Here is a 23,690-nt window from a genome sequence, read left to right as displayed (position 1 = left end):
ACTGAAAATCTAAAAAGGCTTGTTCTTCTCCTGAAGCACTTCAGCAAACAGAGAATTTTAATGCTTTGGCTCCCTTGGATGAGGAGGGAGATCATAGACCATGAAAAGCTTCCTGGTTGTACAAGGGCTGGACTTTGAAACAGCTAAGTGAGAGAGGCAGGAATTAAATATGGCTTCCAATAAAGTTAAAAATAATTTTCCTTGGCCTTGTCATGGACCAAAAGAGTCAACTGCCTTTTTTCAGGCTGCATTCTCTTTAATAGCTGCACCTCCACTCTTTGAACCCTAGAAACAGACATTAATGTGATCCATTTTTTTTCCACTGTTGTTCCTAACAAGGCAATAATTATTAGCTTAAACGACTAAAACTCACATCTTGTAGGTAGTGACATGCTGCTTTCTGTGGGTTCAATATAGTTATCGTCGTCATTGTCCACTGGCACAATGTAATTATCCTATGAGAAATGCAGGACAAAAATCTACCAGTTAAACCTCCATCATATCAACAAACTGTTGGGATTGAAGCCCTGGCAGCAGTTTGCAATAGTTGCCCTTTCACAGTGACTGCTATTTCAGACATTTATCATCCTGTGTGGATGGGATTCCCAAGACTGAAAACCCTTTACTAAATTACTCCAGTTCTAGACTGGTAGATAAAAGCCCTCCCTTCCCCCTTTAGTCCTGGGGCAGCCTTTGAGGTTGCTCTCTTGCCATTGCCTGCAGCTTGTTACGGATGAGCAGAAACTATTCTGTGGTCTAAAAAGCCTCTTTGATACTTGAAGCAGGCAGATATCCCTTAGGAATCAGCATGGTACTCGCAGGTCACTGCTTGTGATGTACAAAATGATTTGTACCATAGAGGCTAAGAGACCAGGCCATGGCATTACTGTGTAGTCTATCTTACGATTGGTGCGGGGTCATCAGTCGTTTAAACTGTCAAAACAAGTATATTTATAAACATTACCTCATCATCGCTACACTCCTTAGGCTTTGATGGTACTTTTGGTTTTGCAGCAGGAGATGGCAATGGCACGGATGGTTTCTTTGGTCTGGACGTGGCTGGACTGGGCGTACTTGGGAGAGGTTTGTTGATGGGAGGAAGCTGCTGGTGACTGGTGCGATTGTCTTTTAATATGTAAGAAAACAACGATTTCAGTAAAAATTACACATTAGCCTCTGGACCATCTTCTACTACGTGTGCAAACAAGTCTTTACTGTGGCTGCAGCTCAGGTCAGAAGGCAGACCTGAGTGTATGCTGGTCCTGATCTCAAGACTTGTGTGCAAACTGGTCCTATTTCATCACTCAGGGTAGCAACCCAGTCCTCTGTATCAGGCTGCAGAGGGTGCTTAGACACTGACTGTTGTATGAACAACCGTTTAACTCCTTGGGGAAAAGGTGGTGGCTGGGTGGTGTACTCCATTAGTTAGTATGTCCTGTGCCAGTATGAACTTTGGTGATAGGAAGTGAGAAAGAACATATCTGTCATATGAGAAAAACAACTGTTACACAGCACAAAGGGTGGGACCGAAACACAAATTATGCCAGGTCCTCTGGGGTGTCATTTCAAAAATTTCTCCCCTTTTCAAAGAACACGTAGGTGAAGTGCTGATAAACTTCTATGAGTACATATGTGGCATTTTAGCACTTCGATGATTATTCTATAACCAGTAACAGTCTTGTATCATACAAAAATGAAAGCAGGCATCATGCCAATGTTTCTTTTCCCCATGGCTCAAATATTCATCTAACTGAAGCTAACTTTCATTCACTTCAGTGCGATCTGCCCATGGTTGAAAAGAATCAACACAGGAAGAAAAAAACCCACCTTTATGCTGGACTGATGTAAATAAAATCTTGATCCTGTCCTGTTTTTCAGAATATTTATCCTCCTCAGTACCAATCTTGAAGGACAATATGGAGTGAATATTTGGACTGCTTTGTCCTCTATTTTACTGCTTTTGGAATAATGATTTGAGATACAGAAAAGATGAAGAAGGGACCTGTCTAGTCTTAATGTGCTTAGTCTTCAATACGAATTCCTGCATTAAAATACGCGGATGAATCTGGAGCTAAGTTAGTGATATCTCCCATACCTTTGCTTGAATTTTGTCATTAGTAGATGTCTATCAAAGCCTCTAGGACACATTATATTAAAGTTCTAAACAATAGCTACCAGCAATACTACGTGTTTCATGCTGTATTAACATCGTACCCCTGAAAGCTGAAGACCTGATTGTCAGAATTAAAAGCAAACTCTTGAGGAAAGAACAGGTTAGTCCATTTGAGGCCACTTCTCTTCTAGTACTGATAAGTAAGCAATTATCAAGCTGACATAATCAACTATTCCATAGCTACCTGCGTATTCACCCCTAGAAATACGGAATGCGGAGGGAATCTTCTTTTTCTCCTGCTCACTTGGAGGCGGCTCATAGCTGTCATCAGGATTCTCTTCACTGGGGACCACATACATCTCAGAGTCAGAGTGGTCATCCGGATTTTCATAATCACTTTCCTAGAAAGACAGAACTTCCCATTTCTCATCTCATAACATACTTATGGCTTCATAGCAGTGTATGACACAAATATCCTTGCAGGAGTACAATTAACTAAGTTACAAGAACTTATCCTTGAAAGGAGACGTTACACACCCTTTTAGTGCTTCCTCTCTAAACAAATAGGCACTCCTGCCTGCCTCTCCTTCTGCTCCTCCCAGGAGCTTCCTGCTCCTTGTCTCCTGGCTATCTCCAAGGAGTCCTTTCACACCAAGAGCTCAGTCTTCAAATTATGGATCAACAGCTTGTTTCCCTTCACAGGACAGTTCCTTCCTAGTTCCAGCTGTGACTCTTGATGTGTCTTGTCACTTCCTCTCCCTTTCCTGTTAAAAAGGTACTCAGGATCTAACTCCAGAAGGAAACTAGTCACTTCAGGCTGATGGTTGTACCATTACTTTACATGGCTGATGACCATGACTTGCTTCATTCTAATGTTCTCTAAAATCTTACCAGAAGTTTTTAATTTTTAAGAAGTGGCAGCTTTCCCCTCCTCACCCCTCCCACCCTCCCTCCCCCAAACAGAAGATCTTATTGGTTTCTGAAATTATTGTTCAGTTTGAGAAGTCCCTCAAATTGATACCATGCACTTACTTATCCAAAAAGCTTGGCATCCATGGCTACCACTGACAGTGCTTCTGAGTGTACTTCTAAGTTGTACGTAAAAAAATTGAGGCAGCTAAAAACCAGTGGCTACTTGTAAATAATGCTGATGTAACAAATAAGACAACATTTCAGTAGTATTAAGTTCAGCCACAAGTAGATGATTCAAAAATAAACTTTTATCATTATTGCTTGTGCTAACTTAGTGCTACAGTAACCTCCTACTACCCCAAAATATGTACTTACAAAATCATCTGACCATTGTTCCTCTTCATTGTCTGCATGTTCTAAACCAAACATCAGAGTTATTTAAGGAGATGGAATAGTGAACATAAGCGTTTATCTTAGATTGTTTTTCAATCTATACTTATCATATTTAGTTAAAAAAGAGTGGTCAAGATTTCCTAAACAGTTCAGAGCAACACATCTGGTTTGGACTGAATAGTAAATCAAATGCCTACTTGCTTGTTTTTGAAAAATTGTTTCAGAGCTGTTGGAAAAGCATTAGAAAATGGCAAACTGCACATGGTCTGAACAGCAGAGCGTGCACTTTACACAGAGTGTCCTGCTAATACATCTCATTTTTAAGTAGGAGCAACAATTTCTACATAACGGAACCATCGCTGACCTCTGGGCCTTGCACTTTCTTGTTTCTCGGTTAAAGCTCCCGAGACAGCACACTAATTACAAGTGTTTATGTTAAACATGGAACAATTATCTGATAACTTCCAAACTCTGTCCTCTTTGCTTCAGTTTTCGTATTGTTGTTTCCTTAACAAGATAGCTGTTAACTTGTAAAAATGAGCATGAACTAGTTTGTGGGTAGTGCTGTATAATAAGTAAATATAGTTCTACCTCTAAGATAATTCATGACATCATCACTGTCATGTTAATAGTATTAAGATTCTGAATCTGTGATGATCCATTTGTTCAATTTTTTCCCTATTTACTTTCACAGCACAATTTCTGGCAGAGAGGGACTGGATGCGAATTCTCCATTTTTAGAGCAGCCTACATACAGAACCCTGGTAAATACTGATTTTGAAAGAGTACCTACTTGCTACTCTTTCTTCATATTGGGACAACTTTCCACGTTTTGTTTGCCTTTCATTTCAGAGGTGTGAACTACCTTCAGAGTTGTTGATAATGTTATACTGTTCTCTCATTAAAAACAAATTATGAGGAAATGTATAGGTGAAATACTGTTAGGCATATAGGTGTCAAATATACACAGACATGCAGTTAAATTTACATTAATACAGCCTTACCTGAAGCGTAATCCCTTTGTGGTAGACTTGGTGGAGGTTTTTTTTTTAGCCTGTAAACAATAATTATTACATTTATGATCTAATAAGTAACATTCACTAGAAGGGAGCATTAGCCAGACACATAAAAAAGCTGGTAACAAAAGATACCTACAGCTGAAGAAATACAGATTACCTTCACAGATGCTTAGCAAATAGTTGCAGGAGAACGCTTTGAAAAGCTAGAAACAGATAAGAAATTAGAATCTAATCTGAGGATTTTTTTTTTTTTTCTAAGAACATATTTTGAAAGAACAGCTTCCTTGCCCACCCACCCTCCTCTTCATTTACAATGCAGAAACTGATAACATAGGGGTCAGAGATAAATGCACATCTATCTGAAGATGAAAATCTGCTCAGGCTCACAGAGGCTTTGCTAAGACTATGGCATAAGAAAGCGGTGCAGCACTCTTCAGTTGTATTTTTATAACTATCATTTTGCATGCACTTAATTTTCTGATTACTGTTTAAATGTATACCAGGGCTCAGGGCCAGATTCTGTTTCCACTTACTATTATTTTATAGTGTTATGCCCCAGTTTTGGCAAATACTGTTATAATGGCATTTGTAATACCAAGTGAATCAAAAGATTATTTGTAGAAATACTGAAAGGATCTTTGTGGCTAAACATATACATATGTATATGTATGTGCCTGTACAAATACAATTAGCAAACAGGAGTATACACATATGTAATGTATGTGTATACACATATATATGTACCTCTGTTCATACATTTATATGTGTGTATATATGTATACTCCTGCTGGCTAAATTGCAGCTGTCCAGAGAAGACACTGAATTACAGTCAGTTGATATATCAATTACCCTGTAAAAAGAGAGAAGAATTTGGGTTTAAAGTCAAAACGAATGATGCATGTGTGACATCAGGGGACAGACTGATGCATCTGAAGAGAAAAAACACCTTTGCTTTTTGTAGCCATATAAAACATTACCACAATTCACATTAAAATGACTCTTCAAAGTGACTTTTGAACATTGTCTGACACCTTCCCTGTAGCACTGATGAGATCTCACCGTGGACCTGAACCTTTGTCCACTGAATTGATGGCTTCACTCATTCTTCAATCAGGTCCTAACAAATTCATTTGCAAAAATAAGTAAATTATTTACAAAAAAATTGTCCACAAGGAATTTAAAATGTTTCCTTGTGATCTCTGAGCAATAGCGATGTGTACAAATTTTGCTTTACCACAAGAATTTGACACTCAGTATTTAGGTCCTGAGCATGCTGCTTAGGTGTCATTGTTCAGGTACCAGTGTAACTCAGGGTGGTGGCATACTGGCACTAACACATCAATTTACAAACTTTTCCCGTCTATTTTGAGAAATGCTTTGGCTACTTTTGAGTTGAATTGATGGAATTCTGTTGTTCAGCTAGTCACAAAAAAAAAAATGCTCATGCATGAATCAATGAATAAATGGTGCAGGCATTGCTAAAGCTCAAAAAAAACCCCAACCCCAGAAAACCAACCAAAAACAATCTAGGCACATTATTTTTGAAGTGTTTACCTACTTTATTCATTAGTAACAACACTAATGATGGATAGCTGCCTCCTCCGAGTCTTTAACTTCCTGCAGCATAATATAACTTAGTGTACAAACAGAATTAAAAAGCATTCTCAACAGCCTTGCTGTTGTCTTCTGTCCAGGTTAGCACAGGCATGTTAGAAAGAAAAATCCAGGGCCACTGCCAGGGCAGATCTCAGGTCTTAGGGAGGGTAGACCAAAATCTATTAATGTGCTTTGCAACAGGTCTATTGTGAGTTGTTCAGAGACGGTGGAGACTTGGAAAACAGTGGAACTGAGGCAATAGTAAAAGGCTGTCTGGGTCACAGTGTAAATTATGTGGCTTAAGCCACATTATACATTTCCAAGCTGCTAAGCAGAAGACTTCAACACTTTGTCCCAGGCCCCGTAAATCCTGGCAGTGGCCCCGACAGAAAATGTAAATATGTTATAACGAAAGCATACGAAGCACAGAACAGAGGTCTGTGTCTAAGCAGCCTATCATGCCATTGTGCAGCTCTGAAATAGCATACCGATCCCAAGTATCTTTCCCAGTTTTGCAAATTAGGGCCACTTGTTCATTTTGGAACCTGAATATCAATAGAAGAAAAGAAATAATGTTTCTGTCACAGAGCTGAAACAGTTCACAGCCACATCTATATTTGCTAGAATCTCTTCAAATATGTTATTTATTCTGAAATTCAAATCCACTTAAAAAAATAATTCTCACTGTACTGGTATGATTTACTGAGTGCCAGAACTGAAATCCAGGCTCTTTTGAAGTCAATTGGAGCTTCGCTTTGCAAGAGCCAGAACCTGACCCAATGTGCAAACCACAATGCAAGCTCAAAAGACATAATCCCTATGCCAAGGAGTGGTTACCTAGCTATTTCAGATTCTGACGTAATTATCCACATAGATGCTTGCAGCGTGACAATTGACTCCGTCCTGTTCCCCTGAAGTTAATGAGAAAGGACTGAAAGTATCAAATGCCATCCAACTGAGTATATGTATCTAAGTGGAAGACAGAATGATTTCCTAACATATCTTTTAGCAGAGTTATATAAAACGATAGCAAATGTAATTTCCAAGTAAAATGTTCTAGTGCTACTCCGCTCTGGAATTAAGTTACAGGTGGTGAAGTGTCTCTGTATTAGCTGTGATAGAACACAATTAAATAATTCAAGTTTCCATTTACTTTAATGGGACTAGTATTTTTCCAAAATTTAATAGAAAATAAGTATTTTTCTGGAGATTTTGAAATATCCGAGAAATTTCAGTTCTAAAGGACTCAATAAAATCCAAGTACATTTTTGAGAGTATGTTTACAGGTTTTAAAAGTAACATAACACATCTTACTATGTACATTTTAGCTTCAACAAATAACCAGGTAGCATTTGAGACATTTCACGTAATGTGGTCTAGATGCTGCTCACACAAGAACAGAATGCGCTGTACAGAAATTCATAATAACTTTTAGGAGAATAAACTATTTCACTTTAAAAAACAATGTATTCTGAGATTTCCTCTCTACAGCATGCTGAGGTTGATCCAACAAAACATTTAGGCATGTGCTTAACTTTTCTCATGTAAGGAGTCCTGTAGGAATTGCAAATATTAACCACATGCTTCGAGTTCATAGCACATTTTTGTGTTTTCCTGCACTAAATGGACAATTTTTAAATAAACTGCAGCAGTGGTCTGGGTTTTCTGCTCTAGCAACACTTGTTTTTACAGGCTACACCCAGAAGAGTAACCAAACGTATGTAGTAGTAGCTCTGTATGTGTAGCACTTAGTTCTCCCACAGATGCATTTCCTCACTAGTGTTTCTGCTCACTCCCCCAGCACTTAAAATGTGCCTAAAACCTCTTTGTTTTCAGGAGTCCTTCACTTTTTCTGTTAACTCTGTACAAAGTCCGCTCCCTTCTTAGGAACCATTTTAACTTAATAGGTTTTACAAAGATTACATTGACATTTTACTGAGTTGAGTATTTATAGTATGCGTTAGTCTGAAGTGCACTAGATCATCACACCTGTGATTAAAAGATCAATTAATTGAACTTCGCCAAAAACTTTTTCAGCGTTCCAAACAGGTGCAATCCAGCTGACAGATAAACTTTTCCTGACCTGTATTCTCATGACCTAGTGGAATAGTTTGATATAGCTTTGGAAGTATCTGGCAATTGTACAAAATAAAATTAATCTGAAACTTTTTTTTTTTTAAAGTGTTATTACTATTCTTTCACACATTTTCTTTACAATGTGCTGTGGCAGTGAAATGGCATATACCTGTGATTTGTCTTCACTTTGATGAAATATTGTTATATTAATAAAAATCCTGGCACTCAAAACATTCTATTCAGCTACACATTGAAATTCATGTTTCTTCAGAATACAGTTAAAATTAGGTATTATACTTTTCCCTGGTTTCTTTTTCTAAGTGTGGCACAGCTTGACTTTAGTACTTTTCTCTCATTGTTTGGTCCATAAAATACCACTTTTTCCTCTGCCAAGGGTTTGATTATGGATGTCTTCTAGTTGCAGCCATGCAGGTTGAAGAGACATTTAGTGACACAACTCCGTTTTTCTGCCTGAAGTTACTGCCTAAGTTATAAATGGTATAGAAAAATGGACCAGACAAATCTGAAGTAAAAACTTACCCAACTAAAAAGGGGAGTAAAGCAAGTGAGATGAAGATGCATCTTCTTTCCATTTTTCAGGTCACGTGGCAAACATGATTTCAAGAAATGGACATATTTGGATTGTGTGCAGTTAGACAAATAACTACAAGTGCATGAGTTCTGATGGCTTTGCAAAGGAAGTTTTGATAGGCTGTGATATTGCAACAAGGTGAGTAACCTGAACTTCTAGTTTCTTATTAAACACAGTAGGTCAGCGTGTACCAAAACTTTAGGGTAAAATCCTGACTTTGCTGTATATACAGTATGACTTTTAGCATTGACTTCAACAGAGCTAGGATTCCACTGAACAAAGGCTAGAGGCTTAAAGCTTATGATTTACAGATGAGTGCTATGTCTTTACAGTGCGTTTCAAGCATAGGCAACCTTCCTGCAGAGTGAAACCTATGATTTCTCTCTTACTTCCCTGTTTTGTGTTACCAAGGATGTGAATATGACAAAATGCCCCCAGCTGTCATTGTTTGTACAACTTTGGCTATACCTATTGCTTCTACACCTGAGTACATAATCCTCTTTGACATCATGATCTGCACAGCAGCTGGGACTCCAGTATTGTAAACAGTTTTGCATGTGATTAAGGGCAAGCAGGTGAATGCTATCCTGCAGTGGGCAATATTTTACTCTCAGAAAATTTTGAGTCAGGATGGGGAATAAATGACAGGAACTTTTAAGCAATGAAGAAACAATCTGTAGTTTTCTTTCCTGTTCACCACCACTGTTCTGACTGCTTTCCACAGACCTTTAAGACACACATGGATGGTAGACATATCCCTCCCCACCTGCACCCCGCAGATGAACTAGATGGGAGAGCAAGACACTTGATGAAAGAACTTGTCTTACTTTTCTGCATAATCACAAGCCAATCCAGATTTTAGAAGTGTCTTAACAAATACCGGTAATAAGTCAAATGTATTTAATGAGTATTTGATCATTCTTTCAATTTCAGTAGCAGAGGCTTACAGTATACATGAGTGTGACAACTTTAGGCTTGGGATAAGCAAGTACACTATTTGACTTCTCTAAAATTATTTCTACTTATAATAGGTTTGAATTTGAGTCAAAACGATGTTTTTTCCAGCATATAGACAAATTCCAAATCTGTGCTACATAAAGCCAATTTTTTATACAATTTTTCCTGCTTCAGTCATGTTTAGATCCTTGACATTTAATAAAATAATCCTGTAACTGCAATGGAGGAAGCGATCAACTGGATAACCACTTTTTTTTTTTAGGAAAAGCATCTAAAAATCAAACAAAAAGCCCCCAAAGGGCACATTCAGAGGAATACAGCCAGTTCTAATTCTGCAAAGCTTGGCATCTCTTGTACATATCCTTATCAGTGTTGTCAACTCATGCTTTTATTGCAAGTCTCATTACGTGCTGGGTTCAAGACTTGAGTTCTGAAGTCATGTGCAAATGTGAGAATTTTTTCTTCAATTTTTTAAAAAGTAAGTTTCTGATCTTCATAATTGCAGAAGAGATTAACATAACTCAGATGAACTATAGAAGTATCAGAAAGATACTTATATGGTTGGTTTTTTTTTTACATCTCAATTTGTATTATTACAGCTGGGGGAGGTGAAATGTGAGCTTTGTGCTGCAGTCATACATTAAGAAAGTTTTTATGAGCCTGCTCTTTTTTTGTGGATTTTTTTTTTTAATCTTCAGAGAACCAAAGAATTGCGGTGTTATAGCAGCAATCTTGTATCTGACATTTAATGATGGCACCTCTGACCTTCCCAGCTTCAGCTACATCTAGTTTTTGTTATTTTTCCCTTGTCTGTTCTTCCCCTCTTACTCTCACGTAAGGACACGCAGTCAGAGCAACACTGATTAGCAGCAGAATTCATGTCCAGGCAACTATGGGAGACAATTTGTTGCCTCAAATTATAAACTTGAGATGCTTCTATTGTTCCTGCCATCTGCTTTCCTCTCTGAGGCATTTGAACTGGACCCACTGCAACATTATTAACATTAACTACACTTAAACTACTATTGTGAAGTAGGAAGCCACCCTTTATTAAAAAACACCACCACAATCCCCCTGCCCTCCAAAAACTGACCAAAAGCCTTGACAGCCTAGAAGCTCTTTCCTGTGAGCAGGTCCCAAGTGAAACTATGAGGTTTTTGCAGATGAATCTCTGAACACAGTGGTCTATTTACGTACACACTGTGTTAGAAACAAGAACACACTTAGATTAAATTAAAGATCCAAGTAGTTGAAAGATGGTCATTTTAAGGGAAAATTTGCTTTTGTGCTTGTGTGGAAATAACAAGTACATATACCACGTGACTGTGATTTACTGCGAATTGCAGCAGTGCTAGAGTGAAAGAGGATGAGTAAAGGAAAAAAGTGATCTCAAGAATCTGATAATCAGGGGTTACCATCAGAGCCTGCTCAAGGTTTGTGGACAGAAACACAGCTGTGATAAAGAGGCCACAAAGGAGGGCTTGCAGCCTAAGGTTACTCCTGCCTGGGGAATGGGAGAGCGAGGTGGTTGCTGCTGCTCCTAGAAGTGTATCCCCCTCCTCTGCCAGGGATAGCGGCTGCCCCTCAAACACCAGCCCTGCCTGGGCTGGCAGGGGGGCAATAGCTGAGCCTGCCCGGCTTTCCAGAGCTCTTGCATAGCCAAACCAGGTAAAGCCCTGCTGCTTCTCCCACCAGCCTACTGATCGCTTCGTATATACCTAGAATTAGCTCTTGTTAAAACCATACTTTTTCCTCTTCCTTAAACTGAGCCATCATGGTCACTCTAAGAACAATTTTAAACAATGTTTGTATGTACCTTTTATGTACAAGAGCTGTATTTCTAGAATTTAATATGGTTGTCCTGGAAACACTGCAGATACTGTGTACTAATTAACTTTTAAAAGTACTTAGTACTTTTGTCATCAATGACCCATGTAAAGAAAGACATCTGAATGAGAAAATTGCATCCAAATGGAAGTTCAATGCAAATGAGCTATTGCATTAAGAAAAAGAAGAAGTGTGCTAAATAGCTAATTGGTTTAAATAGATGTTTGACTGGAAACAGTGAATAGTGTATTCATTTGACAAGGATGCAGAATTACTGGAATTTCTTTCTATGTATAAATACACATGAATATTTTATGATACTCATATGCACGTGACATCAATACGCACGCTGTTCAGCACTTCTTACTGGAATAAGAATGTTAGGTAATGCTGGGTTTTGTTTTATGGGACTGAAACACAGGAGGACTTAGCATTTTTGTGGGAATTCTAACTATGATGTCTGACCAGTTGGTTCAAGGTGGAGCTCAAATTAAAACTTAATTGCAGCAGGTAGCCTAAACAGCGGCCTGAGGAGAAAGGCACACACCCAAACAACAAGCGATGGTCATTCACAAAGAATATGTGAGAAAAATGCATTTTACCCAAATACTGTTTTTCAGGGCTACAAATACAACCTCCCGTTGGAGGCCAGTTCTGCAACTACTTTGTGATACTCTTAATGTTGATGACAATTCTGCATGTCACAGTCTGGACTGAAGCTCTTTACATACACTGAAGTACATCCCTCTAGAATAACATGGTCTCATCACTAAACTACTATACACTATGCTAGCAATCTGAACTTCCCCAAATTGATAAAACTAGGATTGGCATTTCAAACTTACTTTTTGAACTTGTTTATTATTCCACTTTCATTTTTCTTGATGTCATGCACCATCTTTTGAAGCTTCCTGTAAGATATTAAACAAAGCCAGCATTAAAATTACCATGTGGTTGAACACCCATTTATATAAATTAAGAAAAATACAGGAAATGCATTTCCAGTAATATTTCACACATCAAAAATGCTTAATATATGTTCAATAAGTAGTTTAGTTGCTAAATCATTTGTGTATGAAGTTTTCCTCCCTTTTTAACAGGGCTCTTCAGCATGATTTGTGTTATCCTTCTCCTTAATACAATTAAGTGCCGTTTAAACAATCGATTTAAGAGTAAGTGCATCAGGAAAGAACATAATTGCCTAAATTAATAGTTCAGAATATTTCAATGGTAACATTTTGTTCAGAACTGACTTTACAACACTCCATAGCGATAATGGGAATGCCCTCTGATTTCTGACCTTACACAAGTCATTTTATCAGTGGACAGTTTACCTCGTTCCCATAGTGTTTGCAGTTATAATAGGAGAGGGAAAATGATACATTCCGGGGCCCAGGCCATCTGAGGAACCATCAGAGTATCTGTGACTCTGAGCTGTAAAAACTCATGATCTCAGGACTCCAGTTACATGGACTGATGTCTGGAATCATAGATTGTTTTTATTCATCAGCTGCAGTGACCTCATTAAAATTTTACTTGTAATCAAGGCAATTTAAGTTGAATATCTCATTTTTACTCAGCAAGTAGGATTTAGAATCCCACCTCCCTTCTCATTTAAAAAAACCACACCACTAAAATCAAGCCAAAGTCAGGAACATAGATATAACTTTCTGGAAAAGACTGACTTTATAGTGAAACCTGTTGGAAATTTGGTCATACTAGAAACTTCTATAGAATATATATTTTTAGTTTCTTCACACAGCGTATGTTCTTCCTGTTCACCTAAACTAAGTATCTTTTATTAGACCTGAGCTGAAGATTTTATCACAACCAATAAAGGAAAGCAATGATTTTTTTCCAAAAAGGCCTTAAAAAAATTTTGCCTTCCATTCTTCATTGTAAGTTGTCTATGTTATTCCACATTTTAGTCTTGCCTGCCTCATCTCTGATGCACAATCAGGCTACCAAAAGACTCTTGGAAGCTTAGCTTACAAAGAGAAGTAAAAACATCAAAGTATTCTTTCCCTTTTTTAAAGCTTTCTTTAAAGTTGAAACCGTATTATTCAGAAGGTTGAGTAACACAGAGCTTCGCTAAAAAGAAATTGTCTTCCAGCTTCATCATTAGCAATTACAGCTGTCTCTTAAAAATTAAAATAACTTTTTCAAAGGAAATTGGAATTAGATGAAAATTAGCTAAACAAAATCAGGAAATAACTGCACTAACATTATGCGATTATTTGTCTGCAGTCCGTGGTTCAGGCTGAGCAGACATGTAGCCACTCAAAGCATCAGGTAGTGCTCAAGTATTAGGCTTATGCTGAAAGGGACCTTCCTACCTCTGCTACTGATTTTAGAGCAATTGTGGTAGTTAGTGACAATTAATCCCACTTTAGACTTGCTTAAAAAAACCCAGTTAAATAACTGAGTACTTGTAAGTTTTTTGAATCCTGAAATAAATAACAAAGCTTTATTTTAGTCTTAATAATATTAAGAGAACAGAAAAATCTGATCCTTTCATTATGTCGGCTGGAATTGAAGGATGTTCCACATTTTCAGCAGCCCTGTAATACAACAGCACGGAATATCCTGCTCTGACAGGCTACATCATGGGTCTGATACTTAAAGAGTATTCCTAGAGCCTAATCTTTGCCCAATTTTACTTAAACAATTCAACCTATTCTTTTTAGGTTCTCAACTCAGCAAAAAAACCCCCCATGAGAATAACTGACAAAGAATTCATAAGCACATCTTTAACTTTTGCTCAAAACTCATACTATTAATTTACAGCAAAAGGATATAGTATTATCTGCTGATATTAAAAAAATAAATTACTTACAGGTGTGAGAAACAGGTGCACAGCAAAATGTTTCAAGATTTCCTGCAACAATACACTACATCTATAAGAATAGCTTGGATTATTATCTAAACTAACCAGATACATTAAATCTGCAAATCTGGGGTGAAGATCTCAGAAGAACTTCTGCTTTTCTGTGGGGTTTGGGGTTTTTTTCCTAATAGATTCAGCTTCTGGTTATGCTTGAAACATCACAAATAGCCATCTTCTGCAGTTTACTGTTTCTATCTTGTGCCCCAGCTGGCACCTGGCAGTGTCTATAAATGAAAAGTAATGAGGAATGAAAAGAATGAGAGGAGATTTAAATGGTTTAGTTCTAGTTTGGGGACAATGGTTGTCTGCAAGTGTTTGTGTCTTTTTCAAAAAGGCTTGCCAGCCTTTAATTAGAAATGCATGTAAGCATCAGTTATTTTTCTTCCTGTGTTTATTGTTTGTTAGAGATAGGACCTAAAAAAAAAATTCTAACTGTAGATTTAGATCTGAATATTGCTTATCGCTCATCTCTGACATTAATATATCTTTACAATAGCAAAATATGGCTTTATTTTGTAAAAAGGCGTTTCATTTTTACATGACTGATTTTATTTTATATTGTCACTCTAAAAAAATCCACACACACACAAGTAGTTAGAAATTTTGGGGTGGGTTTTACAAGTACCCAGAACAGTTTTCTTTTCATTTGATCATATTTAGGTGAATTGATTAGACTATCACAGGTGTTCCATGTGCACTGAATAAGGCTATAGTTTAAAAGAGCATTTTAATACATATTTCCATTAAAAAAAAAGCATTTAAATTAGAGATAATCACATGTGCCACTACTGGTGCTATCAGTTATTTTTCCCATGCAGATGGGCTGAAATCGAAACCTTCCCATTTTTGCATAATCAAATTTCCTAAAAATCTCTGCCTCTTATTCCTCATTCTTTCTCTGGAGTCATTTCATTTTCTAATTACAAATTGTGATAAATTAGGGAGTATCTAATATGTATTTGTATGAATTTTTTCAATTTTTAAAGTTACATAGCTCTTGTAGGAGTTGCTAGAATACTTGGTTTGTTGCCTCTGGAGAACTTAACTTGTATCAAGCCTGTGAAAGTAAGCAGATAACCAGTGCACTGTATAGTGGTAAGTGTAGGAAGTCATCAAGCATGGACGATCTCCAGTTCAAGTGGAATCCCCTTTGACCCATGAAGTTGAGCAAGCTGCAAAAACCAGTCTGTCCAGTTAGCTAGAGGCTGAGATTTCTTGAGGTGCCAGCTGATATAATAGGCTACAACTGACAAGTTTTACAAAGAGCTGTCTGTCTGACTTGTGATTTTAGAGAGATAGTAGAAAAGATGAGAGGCAGATAGCAAAGCCTATAGCAAGAGGATTCTCTGAATCTTAAGGGTCTCAAACTCAAGCCCAAACACTATTCCAGAGCGATGAGGAAAGTGAAGCACAGAAGGGCATTTATACACTTCATGTTTTGCCTGGATCTGCGTATCTGAGCAGCTCTCAAATACTTTTCTTTACTTAAGACAATACTCCAAGTAAAGAGGCTCATTGTGGGAGGAACTTATCAGAGCAGCAGCCCTGAGAGTATCTAGGAAATAGAGGCTACCGTGGCCCAATGTAGACAGCCCTTGCTTCAGGTACATAACTATAACCTTCTTTCTTCACAACACATCTGAGTCAGGACCTCGTTACCAACTAGTGTTTATTCTCTAGTTGTTCTCTTGGGATGAACAGATACTAGAAACATTCAAAGACCTCAATCAGCTAATACTGTAAATGAAAGTAAGTAATGCTAGTTTTACCTTGCATTGCATGTAATTAAAGATAATTAAGAGGTCAAACTTAAGAGTTGTTTCTTAACTACAAGCACCAACTCTTCATTCAACTTGGTTGAGAGCTTTTTATGTAAAATCAGGCTTGCAGATAAAGGTGCAGTCTGTGTCACTGTTAATCTTTGAAAATACTTTTCAGCAATAGATAGCTATTTTGAGATCCAGTTTAATTGTGACAGGTATAGACTGGATGGGACCCTTTGATCAGGAACTCACTACACACACAATAGATTTTCAGACTTCTGCAGATGAGAAGTTTGGAAGTCTTGGCTCTAGGTGCTTCTAAAAAGTTTTAGGTTTCTTACAAATACATTAGAAATTCCACATGTTGGAGGGAATAACAAAAAAAGACTGTTCAATGAATCCTAAAAGGAAACACTTTTTAGCCCTGTGTTGCTATTTTTCATATCTTACCAATTTTGACCTCCAGCAATTCAGGATTATCAGATGTATTGAGAAAGGGGTCACTACCTGTGATACATATGTAAAGGAAGGTGGAAAGGTTTACCATTGCAAATACAATATACCCTGAAAGAAGGATTTGCTGTGTCACAAAATACCTAGGTGTGCTCAAGGACTGGCAGAGCTGCCTTGAGATAAAACAAAATGAAACAAACCCACCCTTTCTTTGATCTGGTCACAGCTCAGCGTATGAGGAATGTATGTCAAGTGAAGGGCGATGGGTGGGCCTGGCCTGTGACACATCCCCACTCTCAAACATCAGCTGGAAGCTTTTGGCTCTTTTGCATACAAGCTATCCCACAAAAGCTTTCCAAAGTTAAAATAATTTTAAAAAGAGAAAAATATAAATAACATGAAGAATAAAGTGTGTAATAAGCTTTCAACTCAGATGTGAGATGAGGTAGAGTCCCCAGACTTGAGAAAGAGAAGTCTGTCTTCATTTCAGACAGATCTGTGTAATAAGGAATTCTCCCACCATTTAGACTAGTTTTTGAGAAATTGTATTTATCCGTATTATAAATCTGTGAAGACATTTACAAATATATGTTATGTAAATATCTGTATTATGGCTCAGAGCAGTCGGCAGGAATGGCTCCTCAGTGGCCATGACCTCCCCCTGCTCCTGGGAACAGAGAGTGACCTCCTGGGTGCATGAACAGCCCGGTTCACCTACTTGTGCACAGTGAATCCAGTACTTTGGACCTTCAGTGCGCACATTGGTTGTCAGTATTCTAGCTGTACAGCTGCCTATGTCAGGTGGCGAGTGACAGCCCATAGCAAGTGACACGCCTCTGCTGTAAGAATATACTACGTGGTCTCCAGGGTGGGAAGACTGGGCACAGTTGCTTCAGAGCATCTGGCTGTGAGCACAGAAGCGTGCGCTTGCAGTTGGGAGTGGCGCTGATAATGTTTTTGGAAACAGGGCTGACTGCAGCGTCAGGAGGGAGTGGTGGCAAAACAAAAACCAGTTCTAAATGAAGTCACAGGAAGTTTTCTATATTACAAGCACACTTATTTCTGTTTATCTGGAGGATCAGAATTATACCTCCTTAAATTTCTAGTGCTTACAGGACTGTCTGAATTATCTGTTTTGCCTCTTGAAAAAATCCCCATCGGCACTCACAGACCAGTTTCTTTAGTTCAAAAAGGGCAGAATTTTGAACAAGACTTATTCAGACAGGTCTGCAAGGGAAGCTTTGTAAGCAATATTGACACATTCAGTGTTAAGTGACCTGCATATTCCTTCTCCTCCTCCTAACATCAGTTAGATCTTTAACTGATGAAGTTGAATTGGTTTCAAAATAGTCATAATAATTAAAAAAATCATCACACTGTAAATCAGTCAGTTTGCACTCCAGTTTCAGTTCTTATACCTTTTTGGGTACATCTCTTTCTCACTGACAGGGCACCCTGTAGTTCTGTGTCTAGAAAGTCCCATTTTCTGAAGATCATTACTACCTCCATTCACTTAAAGTAAGACTGTAGGTAGGTGTAGCCCTCATTTTTGTCTTGAGAAAGGCAGCATAACAGATCACATGAAAACAAAAAGTAGTTATTTCTTGTTTTTCAGACAAATTCAAATGCTTAGCATTGGAAACCTAGAATGGGATTTAGTAAGTAAAAATTTAGACTTAAAACAAAAACATCCCCAAAAAACCCCACCTGCTTCAGCTAAAGTTTTACAGAAAAGAACCACAAAAAAGAAAACAGAAAGCGAGAAAGCGTATAATGGAATTTGGAGAATAAAAGCTAAGTTATTAGAAGATAAAAACCAAAACTTAAAGAGCAGAAAATTAAAAATTACTACAGCTACCTCTTGTTATTAAAAAAACCAACAAACAACCCAAACACATTAAAACATGAAACTAAAGAAGGAACAGCAAGCCCAGCCCCCTCCTTTACTGCTTCTCCCAGCACAATTATTCCACCACCTTCTCCCCAGCTGGTCTTTAATTTGTGTTCCTTTTAGCCTTTAGTTTTATAAACAGGCATGCAGGTGACCAAATTAAGAAAGTTACTGTTTCTGGACAAAGGGGAAGACTCCTGCTTGCTGGGGGGGGGGGAGGGGGCAGGGAAGGGAGGGAACCTGCTCACCTAGAAGGGGATTTGTAAAAGTACCACTTGAGATTTTGAAAAGCTTGAAGCTTTTATCTTGAACTATCTTCTCAAACTAGGTTAACGAACAAGAAAAGTACCACCTTTCTTACAACAGGCTTCCATTAACACAGTGCTCCTGACACAGTCTTTGTGCAAGAACATGGATCTCAGTGAACTGGGTGAGTGTCTTTATAAGATGTATTTTCGTATTACTTGCCAGTTTTGTGCATCTAAACCAACCCAATTAATTATATAAAAAAACTCCACCCCCTTCCGCCTGCCTTCTAATTGCTCAGTAGAAGGCAAAAGGAAATTCCCAAATACAGAAAGCATCTAATTTCTCTCATTTGGCCTCCTTCTGGCACTTCAGATCTCCACATGCACGCATCCCTATATCATATGCTACCTGGAAGAGCGAGAGTGGAATTCCTTCGCAAGGAAATGCAGGCTGGCATCAGCTGGCTGGGTTGTAGCTGATGTTTTCAATGGCTATTACATGTGTATAATGCATAAAGACATAGGTGAATTCTTGAGATGCAATCAGATAGACCAGTAGCAACTGAAGCAGTTTAAGATAGGGGGTTACTGCCCCTGATCGACTCTGGGGGCTTATCGCAGCCCACCCCCTGCAATGCCTTTCATGTCGGATGAGGAGGAAGTTTGGAGCTGGAGGTGGTAACCTGTGACACCAAACCATCAGTTCAAGGCACTGAGCCTTTGATCTTTATCTGTAAAGCTATCTCAAAGCTGTGAAGAAAAGTTGAAAGAGGCTTGCTTATGGGGAGAAGTCAGTTACAGACACCTATCTGAGAGGAAGAAGGAACAACGAATTGTCTTCTGCTGTGTTCATGAGATGCACAAGAGGAAATGACTATAAATAGTTTAGTTTTGTCAAGAGTGTTAATTCTTTTTTAAAAGTCTGAGTAACATCCTAGTCTGCCCACTTTTCAATCATCCACTATTTTGTCTAAAGGCAAACCCCATAATTAGAGCAGGTGTGTGTTTACATGGTACACACAGAAGCACAGAAAGGCTAAATATTGATTATACTTTTCATCTTCATGTGCCCTCTACATAATCTTCACAAAGAAGCTATCAATCTCTCTTGTACTAGTAAGTACAAACATAGACTGAGTAAATGAAAATATGTAGCATGTAAAGGCATAATACATCTTTGACACAAATCAGTCCTAACATGAAATTAAATAGTATAATTACTTTGAGGTGACTGGGAATTCTGCACATTGAAAGAACCTATGCAGATTTATTGGTGGGGGTGAGAGAACTAAAGCCCTATCGATGACACCAGCTGCTTGGTGCAACTGCTTCCTCATTTTAGATCGAGGCTGAGGCATGTTCTGAGTATATATGGACAGTATATTAATACCAAAGATTTCATGTGTTTAAGTTGTAGGGTATTTTTTGCAATTACTTTTTTCTTTCATTTAGCAGAGCAGAATAGTAGACCTGGTTCCTGTTACCTTTCTTTGCTACTATTTGGGACTTCACAGCTGTTTTTGAGTATCAAGAAAGCAGTGATGGCCAGGCACTTTTTAGTACAACTTTTAAAGATATAGATACTTAGTAACAGCTAAAGCCATTTCAGGTTTGGACACCTCTTCCCTCATACCCAGCTTGCTCTCCTCTTTATCCCAAGTGAAGAACAGTGAAACTGTAAGTAGTGCAGAAAATGATTAGCTATTATGATATGCTAAGTGAGTATTGCACGTCACTTCTTGACACAAAAAGTTAAAAGATATTTTCTGTTCTGTAACTGACCTGCTCTGTTCAGAGTCTTTTTGGTTAACTGATCCCTTTTATGCACCAGCTGTCTGGATATGAGCTGATGCATTAAAAAAACCACACAGAAGCTACATTCACAAGGCTTACTCCATTTTTCTGAAAGGTTTGCAAGCAGCAGAAGGAAACTAAATGCATCAGGTTACTCTAAAATACAGTTCCAGTTAAAACTAACTGAGTGCTGTACCTCCCTGAAGGACTAGTACCCTACAGCCTGGTAGGTGAAGGAGAGCACGGACAGAAATTTAAGAGAGTAAAGTGGTTTTTATATTTCACCAAAAAGAGGAAGCACAAAGTCATTGCAGGGAGGTGAATAAAGACAGGACTTGGTATGGACCCAGAAAGTTACCACCTGTCAGTGGTAACATTACTTTTAGTCACAATTCTACAAGCATTTTTTGAAAGGTGAGATAACGTTTCTGTCATTCGTGCAGGCATGTAGATTGCGAGACTACTACAGGCACATGAAGGACATGAAAGTGAATGAAAAAGAAAACTGAGTGAATTGAACACAGAAAGATGAAGGCTTAATTTTGATTTGGTGTTCCAACAGAGCGAGTTCTTCTGGTTTTCCTCCTCTTTTACCTGTTCCACAAATTTCAAATCTGCCATTTTAGTTCTGGTCACCTGTCAAAGGACATCAAAAAAGTCTATGTCTAACTATGTAATGGGCTTGACCAAGATTTAGCCAGATGTTTAAGCACGTGTCTAACTTCAACTACCTTAAAGTTAGGTAAGTACTTAAATTTTGTGTTAAGATCTTGCCAATGTGGGCACATAAGCACCGACACTCAATGAATAAATTTACTTCGTGATCTGAGTGCAGATTCATCAGTGTCTTTGTGTCATTTAAGATTGCTACTAAAACGCATTTCTAATGTAGTGATTTTAATCCAGTATGTTCATAGACTGTGAAGAGAAAAAAAAAAAAGGTGTGCTTTTTCAATGGGCTGGAGAACTGTGGGCTTGATAGTTTGAAGGCAAGGTGCGGTGTGCACTAGAGAAAGGGAGGCTTTTCTAAACAGCCTCTTAACTCTTCTTAAACCAAAAGGGCATTTATATGCATAATGGTCTGCATTTGCTCTACCAAATAGTGCTCTGACAGCCAAATAAAACAGAGCAGAGCTTCTAGATATGGCATTAAACTTTAAACACTCCCATTAGCCTACTCCTAGCGACAAAATAACTCCAAATATCTTAATGCTGCCCAGTGTTCACAGGTCACTAAGATTGGTTCCAAGACAGTAGCTTTTATGTATATAGATTCTAGATAACACTGAGTAGGTGTAAGAAGTTAAGAGAATCGCTAATTTTAGGATTTTTATAAATTTGCATTGCTTTTTGTAGAGCCAAAATTTGTCTTAAAAAAGTATTGCATTATTGGTTCTGTTCGTACTTGCTCAGCATCAATAAGAGTAAAGGAAAAAAACCCATAACTGGACTTTCAGCATGTTTGGTTTGTGGTGGTTTGTTTTGTTTTTTTTAAAAACCTGTCCTTTATGGCCCAGTACTTCCTTTTCCATTCTCTGACAAGATTTTTCCCTCTCCCAGGCAGTTTCTCTACAGGAATGCCTGAGCTGGAAGGAGATGGGAACTCTCTCTTGTTCCTCTCTCAAGCATAACTTTTTTTTGACTCTCAATTTTTTTTCTTACCCATCAGCAACTGAAATGTAGCAACTAATTTCCTCTGTGTATTTTTGCTAAAGTCATGTAATGCTTATAGCAAAAATTGCAGATGTTGTATTTTATGCCTTTAGCATTAAATTATTATAAATTATTATACTGATTGCCTTTAGCATTAAATTCGCTTTAGCTGAAGTGATTTTACCACCTGTTTAGAATCCACATGGTAGGAGTACAGGATAATGGATATATTTTTTGGCACATTTGATGAAGACTAACAAACACTGCTGTACTTGGGCTGAAAGTGTTTTTCATCAAGCTACAGAAGCATTATATCCACTATAGATGTGCGGTGGCACTGGCAGGGATCTAATAGAGGCTACTCATGGATTTATCTGTTTTGTTTATTTTATACTGAAGTCTATCAAATTTTGTTAGAACTTTGGAGAAGTATTTTGGTCCCTAGGGTTATACGGCCACTTTAATGGAGCCCACATGGGCTGCCATTGAAAGGGGAAATTCAGCTCTTCTCTGCCCTTGGTGCTTACCCAGCTATGATGAATCATGGAGCTTCCAGCTGGGAAACTAACTTCTTTTTTCTTTTGCCAATTTAGATATCAGCAGGATCCGATCCAGCTTCATCACATGGTCATGGGAACCCTAGTGCCAGTGCGAGGGCGGAGACAAGTGGCAGGGCGAGCAGGGGCATTGGGAGGGTGGAAGAAAGGGACCTACTCTTTTGGCAGCAGCTCAGACTTATGCTAAGTTAAATTGGCCACGTAACTACAGCTTCAGTAGCGCTTAGCTGCCTCTGTGCTTCTTGCAGAGATGCCTGTAGTGTCTATATTTTAAGACATGAAGGAATCATTTAGCCATATAGTATAGCCACTTGTATTAATAGCCTACTTCACCCAGTTGCCCTTGCATTAAGCTTGAAAAATATATACTCATGTTTTTCATATTATTGCCTCAGGATGCATTATTTTAATTCTTTCTAAAGTATTTACCGTGTAGTATATAATTTATGTTGAGGTCATAAACCTGTAGCATTGCACATCTGGCTTTGCTTACATCTGAAAAATGAACTTGTCTAAAATGTATATACTAATAGATTACGATAAAGATGCTAACAGAATTTCCAAGCTTCTTTTACCCCTCAGTCATTTACTATGGCTGTCACAAAACAAACTTATTTACACAGTATGTAAAGTCCTTTCACAGTCTACCAAAAATCTAAGATGGTTCCCTACAGCCAAATGAGAAAATACTGCCACTTTTAGCCATTGTTTTCCATCAGTTTTCCAATTCTCTTGTCTGCTGAGCACATGAAACCAGTGATATTTGCTTTCTAAAAGAAATACTTGCTTATCTATCATATTGTAACATGCTTTAGGGTACTTAGAGGACTGATTTTAGTTTTATATAACATCTTTTATAGTCTAATGCAGAAATAATTTTAAAAACCACATAAAACATAAGAAAAAAACCTACATAGCGAGCAGATATGTTCTTTCTTTTCTAATGAGCAGGGACTTAT

At 38.0% G+C, this 23,690-nt stretch overlaps 1 protein-coding gene across 2 annotated transcripts in view; it reads right to left on the bottom strand.

Moving 5' to 3' along the window:
- Positions 1-23,690, bottom strand: part of BLNK (B cell linker) — a 51,021-nt gene that overhangs the window by 20,344 nt on the left and 6,987 nt on the right. Inside the window, exons 2-8 of one of the 2 annotated variants that reach the window (XM_050899212.1) lie at positions 12,331-12,396; positions 6,522-6,578; positions 4,423-4,472; positions 3,401-3,441; positions 2,358-2,514; positions 965-1,125; positions 374-455 (exon numbers count right to left, since the gene is read on the bottom strand). In XM_050899212.1, coding sequence (XP_050755169.1) covers positions 374-455; positions 965-1,125; positions 2,358-2,514; positions 3,401-3,441; positions 4,423-4,472; positions 6,522-6,578; positions 12,331-12,396 — 614 coding nt within the window. The remainder of the gene's footprint in view (positions 1-373; positions 456-964; positions 1,126-2,357; positions 2,515-3,400; positions 3,442-4,422; positions 4,473-6,521; positions 6,579-12,330; positions 12,397-23,690) is intronic. The other variant, XM_050899213.1, reaches the window with a different exon arrangement.

Source organism: Gymnogyps californianus, chromosome 6 (assembly GCF_018139145.2).
Source record: "Gymnogyps californianus isolate 813 chromosome 6, ASM1813914v2, whole genome shotgun sequence".
Taxonomy (NCBI): domain Eukaryota; kingdom Metazoa; phylum Chordata; class Aves; order Accipitriformes; family Cathartidae; genus Gymnogyps; species Gymnogyps californianus.
This window is presented reverse-complemented; position numbering and strand designations above follow the sequence as displayed.